General features: G+C 37.9%; 2 protein-coding genes across 8 annotated transcripts in view; both read right to left on the bottom strand.

Moving 5' to 3' along the window:
- The window catches only part of LOC129764141 (myosin-IIIb-like), a 238,785-nt gene extending 231,040 nt beyond the window's left edge, over positions 1-7,745 (bottom strand). For 5 of the 7 annotated variants that reach the window (XR_008741070.1, XM_055762947.1, XM_055762953.1 and 2 more), the window contains exon 1: positions 6,964-7,745. The gene's annotated coding sequence lies outside the window, so the exon portion shown is untranslated. The remainder of the gene's footprint in view (positions 1-6,963) is intronic. The other 2 variants (XM_055762948.1, XM_055762950.1) reach the window with 2 other exon arrangements.
- Positions 7,746-21,393: 13,648 nt separating this feature from the next.
- Positions 21,394-22,724, bottom strand: LOC129765849 (uncharacterized). The gene is made up of 3 exons (XM_055766286.1): positions 22,429-22,724; positions 22,004-22,367; positions 21,394-21,948 (listed from the first exon to the last, which is right to left on the bottom strand). Exons 1-3 carry the CDS (start codon positions 22,722-22,724, stop codon positions 21,394-21,396), a joined length of 1,215 nt encoding a protein of 404 aa, XP_055622261.1.
- Between the last annotated feature and the right edge of the window lie 592 nt (positions 22,725-23,316).

Genomic DNA, 23,316 nt, shown 5'->3' with positions numbered 1-23,316 from the left:
TTTTACCGTATCCTTGAGGATTCGTCTAATAATTAAGAACTACTTGATGGGATCGTCGACTCCGACGAGCAATTTCTCCAATTGAAACATTTTCTTGGTAAAATGCATCGATTTGTCCTTTTTCTCTATCTGTGAGCACTTTTCCTTTCCGCATTTTCCAGATTTATTAATCACACTAACTAAAAACAACGGAAAACATAACTGATCCTATAGAACTTGACACTAGAATAATACAAAAATATTTGTTTACGCTCAACGCTTGCACACACACATATGATGCAGTGCAGCAATCATGCATTGTATGATAGCTACCAATACAAGTACACTAGAATATAAATTGAAGCCCTGTTTGTTTATAATGACACAAAGTAGCAAGATCATCACCTGGTCTTATAGCAATTGGACAGAGTGTATATGGTGGATCCATTAAGGAGGCACTCCTGTCTGGAAGTTCGGGTATTTTGAAAATTCGAAAAACTTCCAAAATGGCGGCTTTTTTTATTAAAAATTAGTGAGTGAGTCATGAAAAATCGCTGTTCGGGGTCCCCCATTAAAACATTTCAATTAAGCTCTCGGAATTGTGTGGCCATGCGTTGTCCTGATGGAACACAACGTCTTTTCTGTTGGCCAATTCTTGACGTTTCTGGTCAATCGCTAGCTTCAAACGGTCCATTTGTTGACAATAAAGATTTGAATTTAGTGTATTGCACTTGAAAAAAATTTAAAAAAAATCAAAGTAAATTAAATTGTATGTGTTTTACTGTTGCAGTATCGGAACCATAAACATCATTTTCAATTTCAGCTTGCATTTTCGCCTTTAATAAAAGAAAAAGTGTAAAATGTGCCGAATTTACTCTTCGTTAGCCTCCATAATTAACACCCTGTAACTCACAACTAGTGTTGCCACACGTACAGATTTATCTGGAAAGGTACAGATTTTTTCGTTATTTTTAGTACAGATTACGAATTTTCGTCGAAAAGTACAGATTGGTACAGATTTTTTCCACATGAAATTTCTCTCAAAAATTTTATTGAATGATAGTACGCAATCCAAATTAAGAAAGGCTATGGCATCATCAAATACACGAGTGAATCGAGGCTAGCGAATATTAATGTACATTGAATTCGACTCGGATTGCGTCACATCGGCGGCTTGGGGACGTCTACTCGTTAGATGGTGACTTTGCCCTCCTTACATTGACCTCAGAATAAATTTCATTACGGAAAAAAATTATCTTTATATATATATAAATGGATTTCTGTCTGTCTGTCTGTCTGATTCTTATGGACTCGGAAACTACTAAACCGATTAACATAGAAATGGTATGTAAGGGTTTTTGGGGCCGGGGAAATTTTTCGTGATAATTTGAGACCGCTGCCCCCCTCTCTAAGGGGGGGCTGTCATACAAATTAAACACAAATTTCTACATTACTCGAGAATTAATCGAGCAAATGAAACGAAATTTGGCATATGGAGGTTTCAGGATGCAATAATTGATTCTATGGTGGTTCGACTCTCCACCCTTCTCTCTAAAGGGATGGGGTGGGTGCTGCCGTACAAATGAAGCATACATTTCAAGAACTAATCAAGCAACTGAACCGTTATTGGGTACGTGGAGGTTTTAGGGGACAAGAAACATTTCTAGGGTGGTTCAACACTCCTCCCACCTTTCTGAGGAGGGGGGCCTGCCATAGAAATGAGACACAAATTTCTGCATAACTCGAGAACTAATCAAGCAAATGGAACCAAATTAGGCATATGGAGATTTTAGGGTGCAATAAATGTTTGTATGATGGTTAGACTCTCCACCTCCTCTCTAAGGGGGGCAGCCATACAAATGAAACACAAATTTCTGCATTATTCGAGTATTAATCCAGCAAATGAAACCAAATTTTGCATAAAAATATTACACATATTTCAACCAAAATTATTTCAACCAAACATGACAATTGAAAATTTTCGGAAAGCTCTGAAGAAAAAAGGGAAAATTCGGAAAATTAAATTCCCACATGTTCTACAATTACATAGTGACAAGGGCTGTTAGTCCATTTGGTGTTTGCGCTAGCGAAAATTGATCTATGTTCGAAACCGGAAATGGATTTTAATGTGATGAAACGCACTCCTATATATTCTTCTATCTATACCAAAAAAAAAGGATAGCCAGATGTGTTGATAAGAGCAGAACTGGAGGTCTTTATTCTAACATATTTTCTGTATAAAACATTTATTCCATGTAACGGAGAAACATGTTATTTGCAAGTGGTTGAAAAATCTTAAACGAGAATTGTGTCTGAAAATAATCTGATATTATAATGATGAGTTTTGTTAGAAATACTAGGAATTTTATCGTAAATGGTAAATTCAACGGGGTCGATTAGAAGATCAATCAATGAACAGTTCTGCGATTGGAACCATGAACTTTCTCATAGTAAGAAAACGTGAATGTTTGAAGGTACTGATAACAAGAAACAAATTTTGGGTGGGACGAAGTTTGTCTGGTCAGCTAGTATTCAATAAATATTTTGCACCACTAACATTTATTCATACATTTCAACGACCAATATTCTAAAATAGGAAAAAAGTCACTTGTCTGGAAAAGTTACTCCTATGCTCGCGTCGGTGTCACAGACCGAAAGTGGTAAAGAAGTGTCGTCCCCTTCATACCAATACATCCGATATGTTAAACGATGAAGAACGACGAATGAAGAAGCTAGAGAGATTTGGAATTTGTAATTTTAAATTTCCTCGCTGAATATTTTTAAAGTTTTTTTTTTTTTGCTCAGCGATATTTGATTTGAAGCCTTCTATTGGTGAAAAATATTGTGTAAAATTTTGAGTAGCAAAGATAGTATTGGGTGTACCGGTAAGTTCCTTCTGTTTTACAACAGATGGCGTAACCTGATTATTATTCCAGTGAATCAAATTTCCAGACATTGGTTGGAAAGCTACTGTCATTGCGCATCTTTTTCAGTATATGTCAAAGAGTTGAATCGCAAACAACATAGTTTTTCCCCATTTCGAATATGTCAAATTTCGTACCAACGAGAGTATTTTTGCGGGGAGTGTTACTTCATTACTTCAGTATGAAGAAAAAATCTGCAGAAAGTCATCGCATTTTGGTGGAAGTTTATGATGACCATGCTCCAACCGAACGAATGTGTCAGACGTGATGACTTAACTCTATCGAAAACACGGAAGCATGAATGGTAGAAGGCATTTGAAGACTGAGTAGAGATGAACGACCATTCCTTTTCAACTAACTAAACATCAACTAATGGAAACATTGACAAAATGAAAGGAATGGTACTCGAAAATCGTCATTTAAGTGTAAGAGAGCTAGCCCGTGAATTAAATATCTCTACTGAGACCGTTCATCATATTTTGGTTTATGGGCATGAGAATGATCGCAGCACGCCTAGTGCCAAAGAAACGAATTTTCTTCAAAACGTTCATCGCATTTAAGTGGCTGAAAACGTGCTTGAATGATAAAATTCTGATCCCACGTTTATCCAACGCATAATTACTGGCGACGAGACATAGGTGTGACTCTTTCCTTTTTCCGAAACTCATATTACCGCTTCGTGGGACCCATTTTGACAGCATTGAAGACATATAAACAAATTCGCTGCGTTTATCGAAGGTAACTTCTGAATACAGCTATGAAAGGTTTTTCGATGACTGGCTTGTTCGTTGGAAAAAAAAATATTTCTTCAGAAGAAGTCAGTTTTGAAGGCAATAATACAAATTTAGATGATAGAAAAGCATTTTTCTAAAGCATAAAAACACAAATTCCCAGTGTATATTCTTTTTTCTCTCTATTATAATGATATTCAACACATATCGGCTGGTTCTTCACTTTTACTTCCGTTTTTGAAAGAACGTCGGGAGTAAGAATTGAACTCGTGATCTCTGTGTGAGAGGTATGGATGTTACCACTACGCCAGATCGCCTCCAAAGTGTATATTCTATAGAATGTATATTTTACTCTTGTTCCCATTTATTTTTGTATATATCATATTTGAGCAACAATTAGCATTAAGAGGGAATCATCTGGTCTATTCTCTTATGCACAAGACAGTAAAAAGTATATTTTGCCAAAAATTGAATTTTATTTTTTTGTAATAATTTTGTAATAATTTTGTAAGGCATGTAAGGCAAAATCTGTTGGTAAGCGGAAAACCCGAAGAAGGGATGGTCCGATTTGAGCCTTCTTTATTTTGGTGTATTCGTCTCTTCCCGTAGATCAATATAGTGGAGAGAAAACCGGAAAATTTTCGAAAAACTTTGAATGAAGGTCGGAAAATTGAATTCCACATGTTCGAAAATTACATCATAATAAGCGTTGATAGTCCATTCGACATTTGCGTCATCGAAATTGATCTTTGTTCGTAAGTGGAAATGGATTTCAGGTGAAATAACGCATACCCATATCTTATATCTATAAATAAAAATGGAAGGCCAAATGTGTTGGTAAGTGCAAAACCCGAGGAAGGAATGGTTTGATTTGAGTCATCTATATTTCGTTGTATTCGTCTCTTCCCGTAGATCAATATAGCGGAGAGAAAAATCGGAAAATTCGGAAAATTGAATTCCTATATGTTCTACAATTAGCGTTGTTAGTCCATTTGATGTTGGCGCTAACGAAATTGATTTTTGTTCGAAAGTGGAAAAGGATTTTCAGACGGATTAACGCATTCCTATATCTACTATCTATATAAACAAAAATGGATGGTCAAATGTGTTGGTGTACCCAAAACCCGACGAATGAATTTGATTTGAGCTGTCTTTATTTTGTAATATTCTCTGTATCAAACATGTATTCCATGCAACGGAGAAACATGTTATTTCCAAATGCTTGAAGAATCTTGAATGAGAATTGTGTCTGAAAATAATTTTATATTATAAGGAAGAATTTTTGTAGAAGTACTAAACAATTTATAGTAAAAGGAAATTGTAAAGGGTCAAAGGGTAATCTATCAATAAAGAGTTCAGTGATTGGACTCACTAATGTTCACTTAGTAAGAAAACGTGGATGTTTGGAAGTATTCAAATCAAAAAATCTATTTTGGGCGGGACGAAGTTCATCGGGTCAGCTAGTTTGTAATAAAAACAAACAAGAAGAAATAATATAAGAGTCACAATAAATTGAGTGTTGTTATATCGAGCTTAAAATTTAATAATATCTATATTGTTTGGACGCATCACTAAACTAATTATGAATAAATCCTTTCTATCAACAGAACGTAAATTCTTTTAAATTAAATTAAATTATAAAATTAATTTAAAAGTTTGAAAACTTCGCGTTTTTTGTTTTCATGGGATCATTTTCAAGAAGCCATATTATTTCAAATATAAACAAAGGGCTCCTAAATTGTTAGCAGAGCAGCGCTAATGAGCATCATGTAAACCAGGGGTTCTCAAACTATTTTGGGCCAGAGACCCCTTTTCTAGAATGAAGACATACCTCAGACCTCTATAGCCAAATTTCCTTGAAAGATAGATTCCTTCCTAAAGATAGGATTCTTTAGTATTTTTTCAAACTGAATAATTATTAATTTAAAAATATTGCAGGTAGTTAAATGGGTAAACTTTACATTATTTTCTCATGGAGGCGATCTGGCGCAGTGGTAACATCTGTACCTTTCACGCAAAAGGTCACGAGCTCAATTCCCACTTCCGATATTCTTCCATAAAATCGAAGTAATATGACAAATCAGCCAAAAGTTTTGAAAGTCAGCATAATACAGAAAAAAAATATTATCTCATTATATTCAACACAATAAATAGATTCAAAATTTAGTGAATAGCAAGTGTAGTTAATAATTATTAATACAAATTACTCTCAAACTATAAAAAACATTGGCTTGCGATCTATCCGCAACTACCAAAATTGATATACGGTTCAATATGGATTAGTTAAAACCTTAAATCTCCGCGTTCGTTGATTTCAAATGGTTCCTTTGGTTTCGGGTTGTTTGTAACCATACTGGAGCCTTTTTCGGCAAAGTAAGATGAAAAAACGGGAAGATATTTTTCAGCAATGTCCCACAACGCAGGATACTGTGTTTCAATATTGCATTGCAACCAGAACTTATGACAACTTTTGTTGAGCTTGAGCTCCTCATCTGTGCTGATGATAATCAACTTTTCTTGCATTATAACGTTGGCTCATTCCATGGCTGTGATATAGTATGGATTTATAATCCATTGAGAAATTTAAAAACTCTGGAGATCCTAAAACTCTTAGTAAAATCTAGGGCTCAGATTTTTTGCTACTAAAAGCTGCATGTGAATCACGCAGTGAATGACCAGTACCTCACGCAGTTGTAACTTTGAGTGAACTGTAAAACCACGATGACGACCAACCATTGATGGTGCACCATCAGTCAACATGGAACAGATTTGTCGGTAAAAAAAACCGTTCCACGGCCTGAAAGATCGATTCTCCTCTGGTATCAGTCTCCATATATGTAGCAAAAATCATTTCTTGCCACATATTTTCATCTTTAATACATCGAACATACCCTAGCAACAGAACATCATTGCTGGATAATGTATACTTGTCCAGCTGGAGAGAAAATCTGTTGGTCTATAATAAATGAAATGTCGTATCATTTCATTTCATTAGATAACGTGGTAGAATCCGGAAGTAAATTTTGTTCAAAATTGTACACAAAAATACCATTAAAAACATTAATACTCTTTTCTTCTGTTTATTTAATTATGCAGAAGAAGAAATTCTTTTTTAAACACAAGTCTAAATAGTTAAGATCTACATAAATATAAGCCTAAGTCAAATAAATCTATGACTACAGAAGTATGAGTATACCCTTTCGAACTTCCCCAGGGGGTCGATATCCACCACTTTGAGAAACCCTGTTGTAAGCCCTCGATAGCTGTCGAGTTACATTAACTGCACCGCAATGAAAGGAACGTCAATTTCCATATTTCCAGACACTCACCAGTCCGCTATCAGCTTCTCCCTGTGTTCCACTGAGAAAGGTATTCCAAGTTATCTACTTCAATTGTCGATGTATTAGATGTGTGTCTGATATTAACACTATTTCTGACACCTGCTGGCAATCACGTCAATTTTGTTTATGGTACTTCGTCTTCAATACCAATCACTCACATTTAGCGCAAAACTTTCCAAAATGCATCAATTATCACTCGAAAATTCTCCAAAGCCACTGTTTCACATGTACACAATTTATTGATTATTTCAGAATTCTTGACACTTTCAATAAGGCTCTAAGTAAACAGAACCTAAGCCCAAACACTTCAAGTCGAACGTCACCGCATCAGAATAAAACAAACCGCTATTTACTTCCACCGATATTCCTCCCAGCAATTATTCACTTCCTGCAACAGGTAATCATTTACTGTTAACACACCTACTGCACCGCGCCAAAATCACCGGTATCATGAAGGTATATCACGTTTTCATCGGACGGAAAACGAACCCAGATATGGCCCTTATCGAAGGCACCTCTTTCCACGCACCACTGCACCCAGTCGAAAGAACGTCGACCATTCATAGAAGCCCCACACCGGAAGCGCCAACGATCGATTATCGATGTCTGGTTCTAATCCACTCGGGAGCATCAAAACCAAGCATGCGATTGGCTTCGAGCATAAAACATAATTAATCTTCGCACGCGCTATGTGATATGTTTCTTTTTCGATTTCCACGCATAAACATCGCACAGAACTCGACCAATCCACATCCACTCGCTTAAGGTAGGTTCGCTAGACTGTCCGGCTGAAGATCCATTGCACCCCGTCCATCGACTCTCCTCTCTCCGGACAACAGTGATAAGCGCAACTCCGTGCTCCGTGGGCTTTTTGGAGAGCCGCTAAGCCGCTCTCAGTCTCACGCGTAACTTCGCTCCCGCTCTCAATTTCTCAAGAGCCAAGTTGTATTATTGTCATATGCCGCGAGAATGAGAAAAAAACAAGGGTCCAAAAAACATACATCATTCGTCATCGCCGTGGAATGGAATGATCATGTTGCTGCAATATCACGCGCTCAGCTGTTTTGGTGTTTATGTTTGGTTTTTGTTCCAAACAAAAAGCAAAGCCGTGGTGGCGGGCGGCGCAATCGCGCGTTCGGGAGTCGCCTTGTTCAACGTGTTCAACTTTCCAACACACAGGGTTCATAAATTAAAAGAAAACATTATGTGTTGGAAAGGAGCTTGTTTTTGAGGTACTTTTTTTGTTTAATCACTTGTCACGAATCGCAAGAAATTTTTTACGTAACAATCGTCTGCCTGAATGAGTTTTGGGGGGGAAATCGTGACAATGCAAAACACCATTAATCTGTTGTTAGGTACATGCGCCTTGTAAACTTGTAAACAGACTAGCATCAAAAGGTATATATTCTCCATTCATTCTCTGGCACTTAAGTTATGTTTTGGATAGTAGACTTTTAATTAAAGCCACATATGTAACAAGATATAATCTGTACAATTTTTAATCATTCTTGCTGGCGACTTTGAACTTCATGATTCCAACACGGAAAAGTGGCGAAGGTAAAAGAAAAATTAAGTTCATTAGTTTAACGAAAAACCTCAGATACTTTTTAAAGGACCCAATATAATGATTAGGAGAGTAAAGTTAAGTACGGTCAGAACTGCGTGTTTTAAGTATTCAAATATCCTCAAGTAATAATTTTAACAATTTAGAACTTCCTTCAAGACTGCTCATATAGGGTTGGGGAAAAAGAAATGTCGTATTTCTGATCGAAATTTGACGCTTTATTTAGTATACTTAAAATAATCCAATTCAAGTCAAATATGCGCCGTTTGCAAACTTGTTGCCATTTAGAAGGCAACTTCATTATTCCCCCTTATAAACCCCTCCCCTCCTTATTTGCAAAAAAACTCAGACAGCCAGTTTTCGCAAGCCTCTTTTGAGGCATTTGAGGCTTTGAGTATCACCAAGAGCGTTTTGCATGGACCGGAAGAGATGATAATCACTTGGAGCCAGGTCCGGACTATACGGTGGGTTCAATAGGACATCCCATCCGAGCTCCCGTAGCTTCTGGTAGGTCATCAAAGATGTGTGAGGCCGAGCGTTGTCCTGGTGGAAAACAACACCATTCCTATTGGTCATTTCTGGCCGCTTCTGGTCAATCGCCTGCTTCAAACGGTCAAGCTGCTCACAGTAGAGAACCGAGTTGAGGGTCTGGCCATAGTTGAGCAGCTCATGGTGGATGATTCACTTCCAATCCCACCAAACACACAGCAAAACCTTCCTGGCCGTCAATCCGGGCTTGGCGATGATTTGGGCCGGCTCACCGCGCTTCGACCACGACTTTTTGCGCTTCGGGTTGTCGTACGGGATTCAATTTTCATCACCAGTCACCATCTTCTTCAAAAATGGGTCGAGTTCGTTCCGTTTCAGCAGTGCATCGCAGGCGTTGATTCGGTCTAAAAGATTTTTTGCGTCATCTCGTGTGGCACCCATACATCCAACTTTTTTTGGAATCCAATCTTCTGCAAATGGTTCCAAACGGTTTTATGGTCTATACCCAGTTCTTGGCCAATCGAGCGAGTGCTCACATGCCGGTCTACTTGGATGATTTCAACGATTTTATCGGTTTCCACGACGATTAGCCTACCACTACGGGGTGTCTCTTCGACAGCCACTACATCAGAACGAAATCGATCAAACCAACGCTGTGCTGTGCGAAGCGTTACAGTATCGGGTCCATAAACTACACGAATTTTTACGGCCGCCTTCGTTGCAGTTTTACCTCGCAGGTAGTAATAACGTAAAATATGGCGAATTTCTTGCTTGCTGGACTTCATCTTTGACGCGCTATAACTTGAGACTGAAAAGAACAATCACAACACTGTCAAGACGACACTTGTAGCACAGATTGTCGTCTTTAAATAGCCGTATAGTATGACCCGATGCGATAAGTACAACACAAGATATGTTTAAGTGTTGCCATATATTGACAATATACGACATTTCTTTTTCCCCAACCCAATATAAACCTTCCCATCTTATCATTCTTCATTAAAGACCTTGCGTCAAGACAGCTAGAAAGCCATACACTCTCAAATCAAGTGTGCCTGAAAAAAATATATTCTTCACGTAAACAAGCGAAATGAAAATGTGGACGCTTTTTAGTTAGTGAATTCTATGGACTGCTGTGATTAAATGGTTTGTCTAACAAATGTAACTGGTGCGATCAATCAAAATCACAGTATCACAGTATTGTTAATCTCTATTCGAAGTGAAATCATAAACTGCAGTATACTTCTTTATATATTCTATCGACATTTTCCGCAAAAAATCTCTATCTCATATGGACAAAATAAAACACTTGAAAATATGTTTTACTGCTAACAATTAACATGAGATGATGCTTCCAACATGCATGCGATGTCAAACTCATCACAAAACAAGCTGCCCTTGTTTATGTTACGAACAACAATTCTGGATTTCGTGTTCCTCTTATCCGTCGTCAGCACATTAAGACTGCCAAAAACGATTTCTCGAGAAGGCTCGTTCGTGATCACACAGAGTATTTCACAAGATAACGAAGACAAGATTTCGAAATCAAATTCTCCTCAACTAACTGTGAGAATAATTATTGCATTCTCGAGGCGATGTCATTTATGGTTTATGTTGTAACACTTTTTACTCATTTCACAATCCAGTTTGGTTGTATCATTCGTTTGCGATTGCCATACTAAATCAACTTGTGCTCTATACGGATTATTCTCTACATCAGATAGTGGCCATTCGTAACCCGGTCATTTGAACTGGTTCAGTCATTTAATGGGTTTTTTCAGTGGTCAATCAGCAAAATTTTTTTTTCGACAAGAAAGTTGTTTCTGCTATCCAACAAACTCTAGGAATTGATTCATATGTAATAAGTCGATCCATCGTATGCACAGCATAGAATGGTTGACCAGCAGGCAACATAATTATATGCAGTTATTCCGCAGCAGGGCATCGCTCATTGCCTACCGGCGAATGCGTGAACTCTCTTTCACCATCTCACTCTCCAAAGCCCCATCACGTCAGATAGCGCAGGGTGGGCGGTAGCAGAGGGCTGATACTTTCCCATTTACCGCTAGCTTTTCACGGTCGATATTGCATGTCCACACAGTTACTTCGACGGTGTAGATTTGCACTCGAGTGCCTGCTGCCTGCTGCCTAGCAGTTTCTGAGTTTACTGCAGATTTTGTTGTTTTGATACGCAAGCTAATGCTGGCAGCGCGCGTTTGTGTGTGCGCTAAGAAAAGTCGTTAGGCAGCTCAAACGCCCCCAGAGTCGAGTAATTGCTCGATGCTGCACAGCTGGCCATCGCATCGCTCTCCCGGGTGGAAAATGTGGGTCACTCTAGTGACACACTCTGGCCAGCCGCGCGCTGCCTATCGCTTCGGATTGTTTACTCTGGAGTGCATTGACTTATGACTTATGATGCGTAGCGTTTTTTCTTATGCGTATCTAGACGGGAACTTGTGGAAAAATTAACCGCCACATATGGATGAGGGAAAGGAAGATAGAAGGTGGCTATTTTTGGATGATTATCAGCTTTTTCCTTCCATTTTCAAGGGATTGTTAGCTGATGATAACGAATTTGTATCATCAAAACTACAGTAATTAGTTAAATAATTCATATTTTTGTGTGATATAGATAATTTATGACACAGCTCATATCATTTCGGACGTTGTCATAAATTAACTAAACGCGATCTCTAAGAGTCTTACCCTAGGTAACATTGGATTATCGAATACGATTACCTACACCATTTCAGCACGCTACTAATATAATTGAATATTTCGTGCACCCAGTTAATGATGTTGTGTTTAAAAATCAATGAAATGCTCAGCAAATTTTTTGCGCAACTGAAACTAACCTATCAGCAATTGTGTTAAGATCGATCCATTTATGAATCCCCCCATGTGCATCCATGCACATGCAACCGCAAGAAATTCGCCCCCAAGGCAACTCAACAATTGCCCATATCCGAAGGGTTTATCGTCTTCGTGGAGTTTTCAAATAGTTTTGATTAACCTGCGGTAGCGGTTTGCTCCATATAGCCGACCACTCAATTATCACGATTTATTTGATAGCGTGCACCGTGTAGCGAGGGTGTTTCGATTATGATATCCTCGAGGGCCTTGGGGTGATCGATTGCATACCCGAGTATGATCGATAATCGCAATCGAAATGTGTACGCCAGCCGGGTTTCGTGACAGTGTTTTGGAAGGTTTCAATGATTTATTGGCTATAATTTTATAACGCTTTATGACTTGGCGGGAAACATCACACAAAAGGGAATCAAAACAATTGGATTGTTGTTTTCGCTTCAAATGATAGGTACCACAACTGTGGACGAAAGCTCAAGCAAAAATCATGAGATATCCAGAAAACCACAATCGAGACTACGTTTCACCAGACATCAATGAAGAAATAAATGATTCCCCTACGGATCTGACGGCTGATCTTTTTCCCCTCCGAAGCTGTTTTGGGACTACCGTTTTCTCTTAAATTCCGAACACTTAAGCTTTGTTGGCCATTAAACAGTGTCTTATTACTCAAAATGGTACTTTTTCGCGAAATTAATTTGATTTTAGGATACAATAGAGCCTTCGTTTTCATTTGACTTAAAAAAAAAAAAAGATTTACAAATATAGTTTCATGGTGAAAAACCAAAAATTACATTAATTACATTTGTCTCAAATTCCGAACAGCCAAAAAGCATTTGTTTAGAAAATTCATAACTTTTGAACTACTAGACCGATTCAGATGATCGATACATCAATTTAAAGCGAATAAGCTATTCTTCTGTGGAAAAATACTTTACTTGCAAGAATATTGGATTTTGTTTTCGTAATTATCGATTGTGTTCCTTTTTCTAGTTTACATGGTTCCGGAACCAAGGGCGCTTAATATTTTTATATTTTCTCTTGAAAGCTGATTTTTTACATAACATATCCGAAAATCAGAGGTGCGTTTTTTTATCGTTCTTGAATTATTATTTTTCAAAGTTAACATGATTTAGTCTTCGTTCGATATTCCTATGCGACTAGGCGTGATCAAGATGGTGGAGTTAACAGGTGGCTCGTAATTTACACTATTCAGAAAAGACGTTTGAGGAATGGCAAGACGAAAAGTTTGGATTTGTTTATGTTATTACTTACGTTGGTATGGTTACATTTGATTTCGTCGAAGGTATTTGAAGCAGTATAATAAATAAACAGTTGTCGTTGAAAATAGTAACCTAGTAACCTTCATCGATCGGTTGAGATTTTTCAATTGTTCGATAGTTAGTTTCATGACATATATCATTTTCTTCAAAACAAAAAATTGTTATGGAGTGCTGAAATCTATTGACGCAAAAATTTCATCAATCCATCAAGAAATGACTGAGCAATGAGCGTTTGAAATTAGACAATTTTCACGATTTGCTCGATTTTCGATTTTCGATTTGTACCCCAATATGTTCCCGAAAGACGTAATCCTACGTCAAAAATGAGTTTTTGGACCACCCTTAAATGGAAGGTCACTCTAACAAAAAAAAAATGAAAAATACGGGTCTAATATTTTGCGATAAAAAACAAAACTACCACTTCTCACGGAAATCGAAGAACCACTAAATCATTCTTCGTGAGAGGTGTTTCACATTGGAACTCATTACCCAATAATCTTACTCTAATGAATTCGAAATTTGCATTTAAGAAGAAATGTTTAGAGCACTTTAACCGTTAAATTAGTAGAATTAGTCAAATTGAAATCATAAAAGTTATATTAGTGACGCACTGTTCTGTATACAAATCATTGTAGCATTTAAATGAGACCGAAGTCTCAAGTTACATAATACAAATTAAATAAATAAATAAAAAATAAAAAAAAAAACCTTTATGCATATGCCTCCGCCAGCTGACTCGGCTAATGTGATTCAGGGAGTGCTTTGATCGTGGTACCGCCACTGGCGCATAATTTGCAGCTTTGTTTTTTGTGCTGGTTCATAACGACAATCAACCGTGCCGGCGAAACTGTAGTCAATGTTTAGTGTTGTTTGGATACAATCTATGTAAATAAGTTCAAACTTACCGGATACCTCCGAACGGCAATTCTGACATTACGTTTTACCTTCCACTTCACTTTCCTTGGACGTGATCTATGCGAATGGGATTCCATTTTTTTTAGAAAATTCAATATTTTTTCAAAGAAGACTAGCTCATTGACTTCAAGTTAATATGTTGATTATCCAAATCTGTTAGATGGTTCAAAAGTTATGAATTTTTGAATAACGTCATTGATGGTGAAAAAGGGAAACATGATTTTTAGACCAAAGATTAACTTTGAAAAATTATAACTCAAAAACAAAAATGAACACATTTCTGATTTTTGGATATGTTATGTAAAAAACCCTCAGCTTTCAAGAAAAAATATAGCGCCCTCGGTCCCGAGACCATGAAAACTATAAAAAAACAAATGCGTTTTATGAAAATAAAATTCAAATTTAAAAATTTGCAGATGTAGTATTTTCTCAAAAAAGACCAGCAAACTGGTTTAATTTGATATGTCGATCATCTGAATCGGTCCAGTAGTTCAAAAGTTATGGTTTTTTGAAAAAAAAAGTTATTTTTGGAAAAAAAAAGTCACAGGAGGGTTGTGTCTGAGACACGACCGCATAGTTGACGTAGGATTCCGTTAGGCTATCTGTTGATTTCAGATATGTTTGAAGAATTACATCGTTAAACTCTTTGATAATGATTTGGTTTTAATGTCTCTGTTAGGGAACACATTGTGGTAGGAACAAAAGTTTCCCCTACTAGTGATTCCCGATAATCGTTCGATTAATCGATTAATCGAATACTTCCTACAGAAATCGATTGTTAATCGAACGAATACTGCGCAACCAATAATCGAAGCGTACGAATAATTTTCGTCGATTAATCGATCCAGAGAAAAAAACGTACAGCCGCTGCAGTTCCATCCTGAACTTCAATTATTATCTTTGACGCTCCCCTGAACTCGTCGAGGGAGCTTAATTCCGTTAACGCGAATTGAGCTTCGTTTACGAGTTTAGCGTAAAAGATAATAATTGATTATCAGGCGGAATGAACACTTTTTTGATTCTAGATGGCTTTCTAACAAATGAGAAATATTAGTCTAACTAATGATTCCTCTCAGTGTGACGATTAATCGATTAATCGATTATTTGGGGCGATTAATCGTATCGCATATCAAACTGCTGAAAAGTATTCGATTAGCTGATGAACGATTAATTTCATAAATCGGAGATCACTACCCTCTACTTTCATGTATTTTCAATGTCGTTTTCCCCCAGGCAGCTTGGTTTTGATGTCTCTGTTAGGGACCCACCGCATGTGTCGTCAATTTCGACCAATCAGAAGTGGGTATTTCCGTTAGGATAGGGGCTGAGATTTTTCAATTGTTCGATAGTTAGTTTCATGACATATATCATTTTCTTCAAAACAAAAAATTGTTATGGAGTGCTGAAATCTATTGACGCAAAAATTTCATCAATCCATCAAGAAATGACTGAGCAATGAGCGTTTGAAATTAGACAATTTTCACGATGTGCTCGATTTTCGATTTTCGATTTGTACCCCAATATGTTCCCGAAAGACGTAATCCTACGTCAAAAATGAGTTTTTGGACCACCCTTAAATGGAAGGTCACTCTAACAAAAAAAAAAAATGAAAAATACGGGTCTGATATTTTGCGATAAAAAACAAAACTACCACTTCTCACGGAAATCGAAGAACCACTAAATCGGGTTGGTATGGAATGACTGTATAATCGAATCAATATATAATCGAGTTCGACCTGTTACTTCAGGACCCCTGTTTTGTTATTGTGGTTTTAGTTGAAAACCTGGCTAAGAAAATCAATTTTACTCTCGTTGGTTTGCACCTGTGACCTACGTTTTGCAAGGGAAGAGCTTGCAAACATTTGTTAACAAATGGTCTTTTTATAGTGTTGCTCCAGAATTGGATTGTCCTTGTACCCCAATTTGTGATTTATCGCTGTATTTGCCGGAAAATAGTGTGTTCAAAAATTTTCTTTTGGAATTCGATCCATGCGTCGAAACTTGACTCAAATTACGAACACTACTTCAACGCTAATTTTAATAATGATTTCTGCATAAAAGATTTTTTTTGACAATTTATAGTAGATTCGCAACGAGATTCTTCCCGGCTTAACATATAAATAGCAAACAAAATAGTTTTAACTACAAAAATTCAAAAATTCACGATGTTTGCTTTCTACGGAATTTGCTGGTGCAACATTTTACCACTGGTTTTCGATAGTCACTTTTTTTGTAAAAAATGAATTTTAAAATGAAGCCTATAAACCGAAAAATGTTAGGTGTATATATATATATATATATATATATATATATATATATATATATATATATATATATATATATATATATATATATATATATATATATATATAAATATAAATTTCAGTCTGTCTGTCTGTCTGATTTTAATGGACTCGGAAACTACTGAACCGATCCGATCGACATGAAAATTTGTATGTAGGGGTTTTTGGGGTCGGAGAAGGAAGGGGGGGGGGTGCCATACAAATGAAACACATTTTGTTTGCATAACTCGAGAATTAATCAAGCAAATGGAACAAAATTTGGCATGTGAAAGTTCTAGGGTGTAATAAATGTTTCTATGGTGGTTAGACACTCCACTCCCATCTCTAAGTCGGGGCTGCCATACAAATGAAACACAAATTTCTGCATTACTCGAGAATTTAGCAAGCAAATGAAACCAAATTAGGCATGCGAAGGTTTTAGGGGACACAAAACGTTTCTATTGTGAATAGACATTCCTCCCATCTCACTGAGGAGGGTGGGGGACTGCCATACAAATGAAACATAGATTTCCGCAAGAGCTAATCAAGCAAACGAAACCAAATTTGGCATGTTTCTATGGTGGTTCGACACTCCTCCCCCTCTGTTAGGGTGGGCTGTCATACAAATGAAAAACAAATTTCTGCATAACTCAAAAACCAATCAAGCAAATGGAGCCAAATTTGGCATGTGAAGATTTTAGGGGGCACGAAACGTTTCTATGGTAAATAGACACTCCTCCCCCCTCTCTAAGGGGATTTTCTGTGTCAAACATTTATTCCAAGTAACGGAGAAACATGTTATTTGCAAGTGGTTGAAAAATTTTGAACGATAATTGTGTCTGAAAATTATCTGATATTATAATGATGAGTTTTGGTAGAAGTACTAGGAATTTTTTAGTAAAAGGTAAATTCAATGGGGTCGATTAGGAGATCAATCAATGAACATTTCTGCGATTGGACTCATGAATCTCACTCACTCGCTTAGTAGGAAAACGTGAATGTTTGAAGGTAATGATAACATAAAACAATTTGTTGGCTGGACGAAGTTTGCCGGGTCAGCTAGTTATCTATAAAATTAAAGTTTAGTAAATTTAAATTTAAAATGAAGTGTTCGGAATTTGAATCATGCATAGAAAATTGATACAAATTCCGAACACAACTTCAATACTAATTTTAATGAATATTTCTGCACAAAATAAAGGGTGTGTCACATCAAATTGCATCACGGAAAAAACGCTGTAGAAATTCGCCCAGTAGACCGATCCTTTTGAAAATTTTAGACAGTAAAATAAAAACTATTAAACAACTTTTGGCATTTTCTTTTTATTCATACTTCGAGCCCAAGCCCGTATGCTCGCACCTTCCTCTTTACCCCGTCCATAAGGTTCTGTACAACGTCAGCTTGTAGTTTTTTTTGAACAGAAATCCATTTTCTCTTGAAGTCCGCCTCCGATTTGACAACTTTTGGGTTCTTCCGGAGGGCCTGCTTCATAATCGCCCAATATTTCTCTATTGGGCGAAGCTCCGGCGCGTTGGGCGGGTTCATTTCCTTTGGCACGAAGGTGACCCCGTTGGCTTCGTACCACTCCAACACGTCCTTTGAATAGTGGCACGAAGCGAGATCCGGCCAGAAGATGGTCGGGCCTTCGTGCTGCTTCAATAGTGGTAGTAAGCGCTTCTGTAGGCACTCTTCAAGGTAAACCTGCCCGTTTACCGTGCCGGTCATCACGAAGGGGGCACTCCGCTTTCCGCAAGATCAGATCGCTTGCCACACCATGTACTTTTTGGCAAACTTGGATAGTTTCTGCTTGCGAATCTCCTCCGGAACGCTGAATTTGTCCTCTGCGGAGAAGAACAACAGGCCCGGCAGCTGACGAAAGTCCGCTTTGACGTAAGTTTCATCGTCCATTACCAGGCAATGCGGCTTCGTCAGCATTTCGGTGTACAGCTTCCAGGCTCGCGTCTTCCCCACCATGTTTTGCCTTTCGTCGCGGTTAGGAGCCTTCTGAACCTTGTATGTACGCAGGCCCTCCCGCTGCTTGGTCCGCTGGACGAATGAACTTGACAAATTCAGCTTATTGGCGACATCCCGGACCGAACTTCTCGGATCACGTCTAAACTGCTTAACTACGCGCTTGTGATCTTTTTCACTGACGGAGCATCCATTTTTGCCGTTCTTCACCTTCCGGCCGATGGTTAGGTTCTCGAAGTATCGTTTTAGTACTCTGCTGACCGAGGATTGGACGATTCCCAGCATCTTACCGATGTCCCGATGTGACAACTCCGGATTCTCGAAATGAGTGCGCAGGATTAACTCACGACGCTCTTTTTCGTTCGACGACATTTTTCCAAATTTACGAAAAATTGACAGTGAAGCATGGCCAACGTGATCTATACACTCTTATCTGATTATAAGCGAAAGCTGAAGATATAATTCCTAAAAATTAAATTTCTACAGCGTTTTTTCCGTGATGCAATTTGATGTGACACACCCTTTATCATTTGTTTCATCTTTTTGTTAAAGTTCCTTAACTTTTCTAGCACTTTATATAAAACAGTAAACAAAATAGTTGAAAAAACTACAAAAACTGAAAAACGATGCTTGTCTTTTACGGTATTCGCTAACGCAAACATTTAATCATTGGTTTTGACTGTCACCTTTTTGCAAATTTTTGATTTCATGCAAATCAGCCACGCTTGCTCCGTATGGTGCATTTGGGGACCGGATCTGGGGTTTTTGAACTTTTTGACGGTGCGTCGCGTCGTAGTCCCTGAGAAAATTTCGGCGGTAAAAACTCAGATTTTTTAGCTAATAACCCAATTTGGATGTTCACACAAGCAAGCGGGCAAAAATATTTTCAACCTTTTTTTTTTTCAACACTTCTGGTTATTTTTCTACTTGTTATGATCGAAACAAGTGGCTTAAGATCACTTGTGACTATATTACGATCAAATTTTGATAGAGGTGTATTTTTTTTAAATAAAAAGAGGAAATTATACACTGATTTGTTCGGTATTCAACTACTTCCCCTTTCAGTGGTTACCCTCCCATTTCCAATACGCTTTGACCACCTCTAATGTGTAAGGAACATGTTTGTCAAGTTTGGTCAACATCGGCGTAGGCGTTCCAGAGATATGGCAGAATATATTTAAATACAGTAATTCTAAAACAATTTAAAAACAGTTTTTTAAAGTGTTTCAATTTTGCTCAATAGAGAGATATATAGATCATAAACAAAAAAAAATAGACTCGTATTTTTTATTTGCCCATTAGGGTGTCCAGTCTTAAAAAAAGGTGACAAGAAAAAAGCGACATATGACTTTTTTTATTTCAAACAATTTTAGCAGCAATTTATGATTTGAAGTTTTTCCAACTAATTGTATGTCATTAGAGTATGGGGAATGGAGAGGGGAGCACCCCATGAAGGAAGAGGGACTTGATTCTTAATCAAAACCTGGCAAATTCAGCTAGTATTTTTAGTATGTTATACGATCCACCATAGAAACATTTCGTGCCCTCTAAAATTTCCACACGCCGAATTTGGTTCCGTTTGCTTGATTGATTATCGAGTTATGCTGCCTTGGGGAGGACAAGGAGTGTCAAACCACTATAGAAACATTTATTGCCCCATAAAACCTCCATATATCAAATTAGGTTCTATTTGCCTAATTAGTTCTTGAGTTATGCAGAAATTTGTGTTTCATTTGTAAGGTACTTTTCATATTCAGCAATTCCAAATGAAATCGTCCTAAAAATGCAGATTTTAAAAACTTGTATTTTTGATTCCATGAAAGTGTGTATTCCGTTTGGGTTGGAGGAAATATGAGTTTTTCACAGCAATTGGGAATTTTTTGACTCAAGCGTAACTTTTGAAAAGGGCGTATCGATTTTAGTGAGAGAAATCTTTGATAATTTTTATCTTAAAAACAATGAGTCGTACCGAAATAGTGCCTTAGAAAGAGTTATAGAGTATTGATGGTTGAATATAAAAAAATGTACACTGAGAAAAAAAGTACTCTTTTTTTATTTACAAAATAAAAATTCAATTTGTAATATCCAAAACACGTATTTTTTAATTTTTTTTTAAATTTTTTTCCATACAAAATAGAAGTCATGTAGAAAATTCAAAAAATGGGCCCAAGATGGTAAAACTATTTTTGACAAACTTTGTGGAACATCAAATTTTTATGAATTTTCGAAACTTCGAGGTTTTGTATGTTATCAGTCATTTTTAATCACAAATTATGAATCCTGATGTTATTTAAAACAAAAAAGATTATTATCAATCTCCTTCTCAATGCAACCATTCTCGAGATATTTAAAAAAATATTTCTAATTTATTGTTTTTTTCATAGTAAATAATCCCGTTTAATATGTTTGTCGTGTTATACCGTCATGTTCATGAAATTTTATGAATTTGCTTGTAATATTCAACAACTTTTCCGAATACATCATTATGGTTCATTTTTTGACTCAAGTGTAACTTTTGAAAAGGTAGTATCGATTTTAGTAAGAGAAATCTTTGATAATTTATATCTCAAAAAATATGAGTCGTACCGAAATAGTGTGTTAGAAAGAGTTATAGAGTAGTGTTGGCTTAATTTGAAAAAAATATACACTGAGAAGAAAAATTAGTACTCTTTTTTTATTTACAAAAAAAAAATTTAATTTGCGATATCAAAAAATATGTATTTTTTAATTTTTTTTTCAATTTTTTCATATAAAATAGAAGTCATGTAGAAAATTTAAAAAATGGGCCCAAGGTGGTAAAACTAATTTTAACGAAATGGATCATCGAATTTTTAGGAATTTTCGAAACTTCGAATTTTTGTATGTTAGCAATCATTTTTAGCCACAAATTATGAATCCTGATGTGATTTAAAACGAATAAGGTTATTATCAATCTCCTTCTAAATGTAGCTATTCTCGAGATATTTGGAAAAATTTGTGTAATTTATTGTCTTTTTAATAGTAAATAGGCCCTTCAAATATGTTTGTCGTGTTTTACCATCATGTTCATGAGATTTTATGAATTCGCTTATTAGTCTGCGTTATAGTAGCGCGGTAGTTGCCGCACTCAAACCGATCGCCCTTTTTATAGATGGGGCAAACAATACCCTCCATCCATTCTTCCAATAATTTCTCCTCCTCCCAAATCCTGGATATTACCCAATGAAGGGCCGTTGCCAGTGTATTTTTACCGTGTTTATAGAGCTCGGCCGGAAGTCGGTCTTTTCCAGCGGCTCTATTTGCTTTCGGCAGCCCGATTTCTCGCTGCATCCCCTGGAGATCGGGGACTGGGACATCATTATCGTTTGAAGGCACTCTCAGGTAGGTTTCCATTACGCCTCCATCTGCTATCTCACCATTGAGGTGCTTATCGAAGAACTGCTGCCACTTGTCGACCACCTCGCGCTCGCTTGTAATCAGGTTTCCTTTCTCGTCCCTACACATATCTGGATTCGGTGTGTAGCTCTTACGAGATTGGTTCACCTTCTTATAGAACTTGCGCGTATCATTAGCCTGAAATAGTTGTTCTAATTCGTCACGATCCCTGTCCTCCTGCTGGCGCTTTTTTCACCACAGTATAGTGGTGAAAAAAGCTCGTAGTTTCCTCTCCTAGTACCGCGGTTACGGTCTCTTCGATGGCAGAGCTAATCTTACTCCAGTCGTCTTCGAGATTCGAAGCATTTAGCTCCCCAGAGGAGGGTAGTGCCTCATCCAACAGGCGCGCGTAATTCTCGGCAGCTTGCGGGTCTTTTAACTGCCGAATGTTAAACCGAGGATGGCGGTTTTGCCGTGAGTTGTAAGCTCTCGATAGTTTTGATCGCACCTGTAGTCCTACTAGGTAATGATCCGTGTCAATATCCGCACCGCGCAGGGAGCGTATGTTAGTGATGTTTGAGAAAAAATCGGCCTTCGATGAGGACGTGGTCAATTCGGTTTGTGGTATGTTGGTCAGGTGATCTCCAAGTGGCCTTATGGATATCCTTGCGGGGGAAGAAAGTGCTTCTGATCACCAGGCCTCGGTAAGCTGCGAAGTTGATGCACCACAAGCCGTTGTCGTTCGTGTCGGTGTGTAGACTGGACGGGCCTATCACCGGTCTGTACCTTGCTTCCCTACCAACCTGGGCGTTCATATCCACGATGACGATCTTGATGTCCCGTGGTGAACAGCTGTCGTATGTCGCTTCCAGCTGCGCATAGAACGCTTCCTTCTCGTCGTCGGGTCTGCCTTCGTGCGGAAAGGGCACGTTGATGATGATGTAGTTGTAGAACTGGCCTTTTATCCTCAAAACACACATCCTTTCGTTGATCGCCTTCCTATTAATAACGCGATCCAACATTCTGCCCAACACTACAAAGCCCGTTCCCAGCTCGTTGGTAGCCCCACCGCTCTGGTAAAACTGGGCCTTACCGCCGCGGGCCTTCCACACCTACTCACCCTTGCGACAGATTTCCTGCCTGGGTCCATGCCGGATGTTCCGAGTCGTAATTAATTGAGTATAGGTTATTTTAGGTAGGTTGCCTTACTAGGGCCACGCTACCGAGTCTCGTGATGGGGCTGCCATCTTAGCTATAGTGTTGGAGACAACACGTTTCTTGATTTAGCCGCCCGCTTCGGGTTAGACGCTGTCGTGTGCCGCTCCTAACATGGAGAACAGACGTGCACTAAATGAGAAAGCTTCATCCTCCGGAGGGAAGAAGAGAAGTCCCACCTTCCCTGTCAGCATACGACCTAGATCCCACCGGGGTTGATTACCCGATCTTCACTATGGTTGCTCGTATCCCGGGTGGCACCACGGGGAGGTAGGGATAGGAGTTACTGGATAAGAGGCTGAGGACCACAATTGGGGTCTTTTTATACCTGCAGGTACGCAAAGTACCGATGGTACGCATTATCCAGTCGTTTACCAACCAACATTTTTAGTCCCAAAC

Source organism: Toxorhynchites rutilus, chromosome 2 (assembly GCF_029784135.1).
Source record: "Toxorhynchites rutilus septentrionalis strain SRP chromosome 2, ASM2978413v1, whole genome shotgun sequence".
NCBI classification, from domain to species: domain Eukaryota; kingdom Metazoa; phylum Arthropoda; class Insecta; order Diptera; family Culicidae; genus Toxorhynchites; species Toxorhynchites rutilus.
This window is presented reverse-complemented; position numbering and strand designations above follow the sequence as displayed.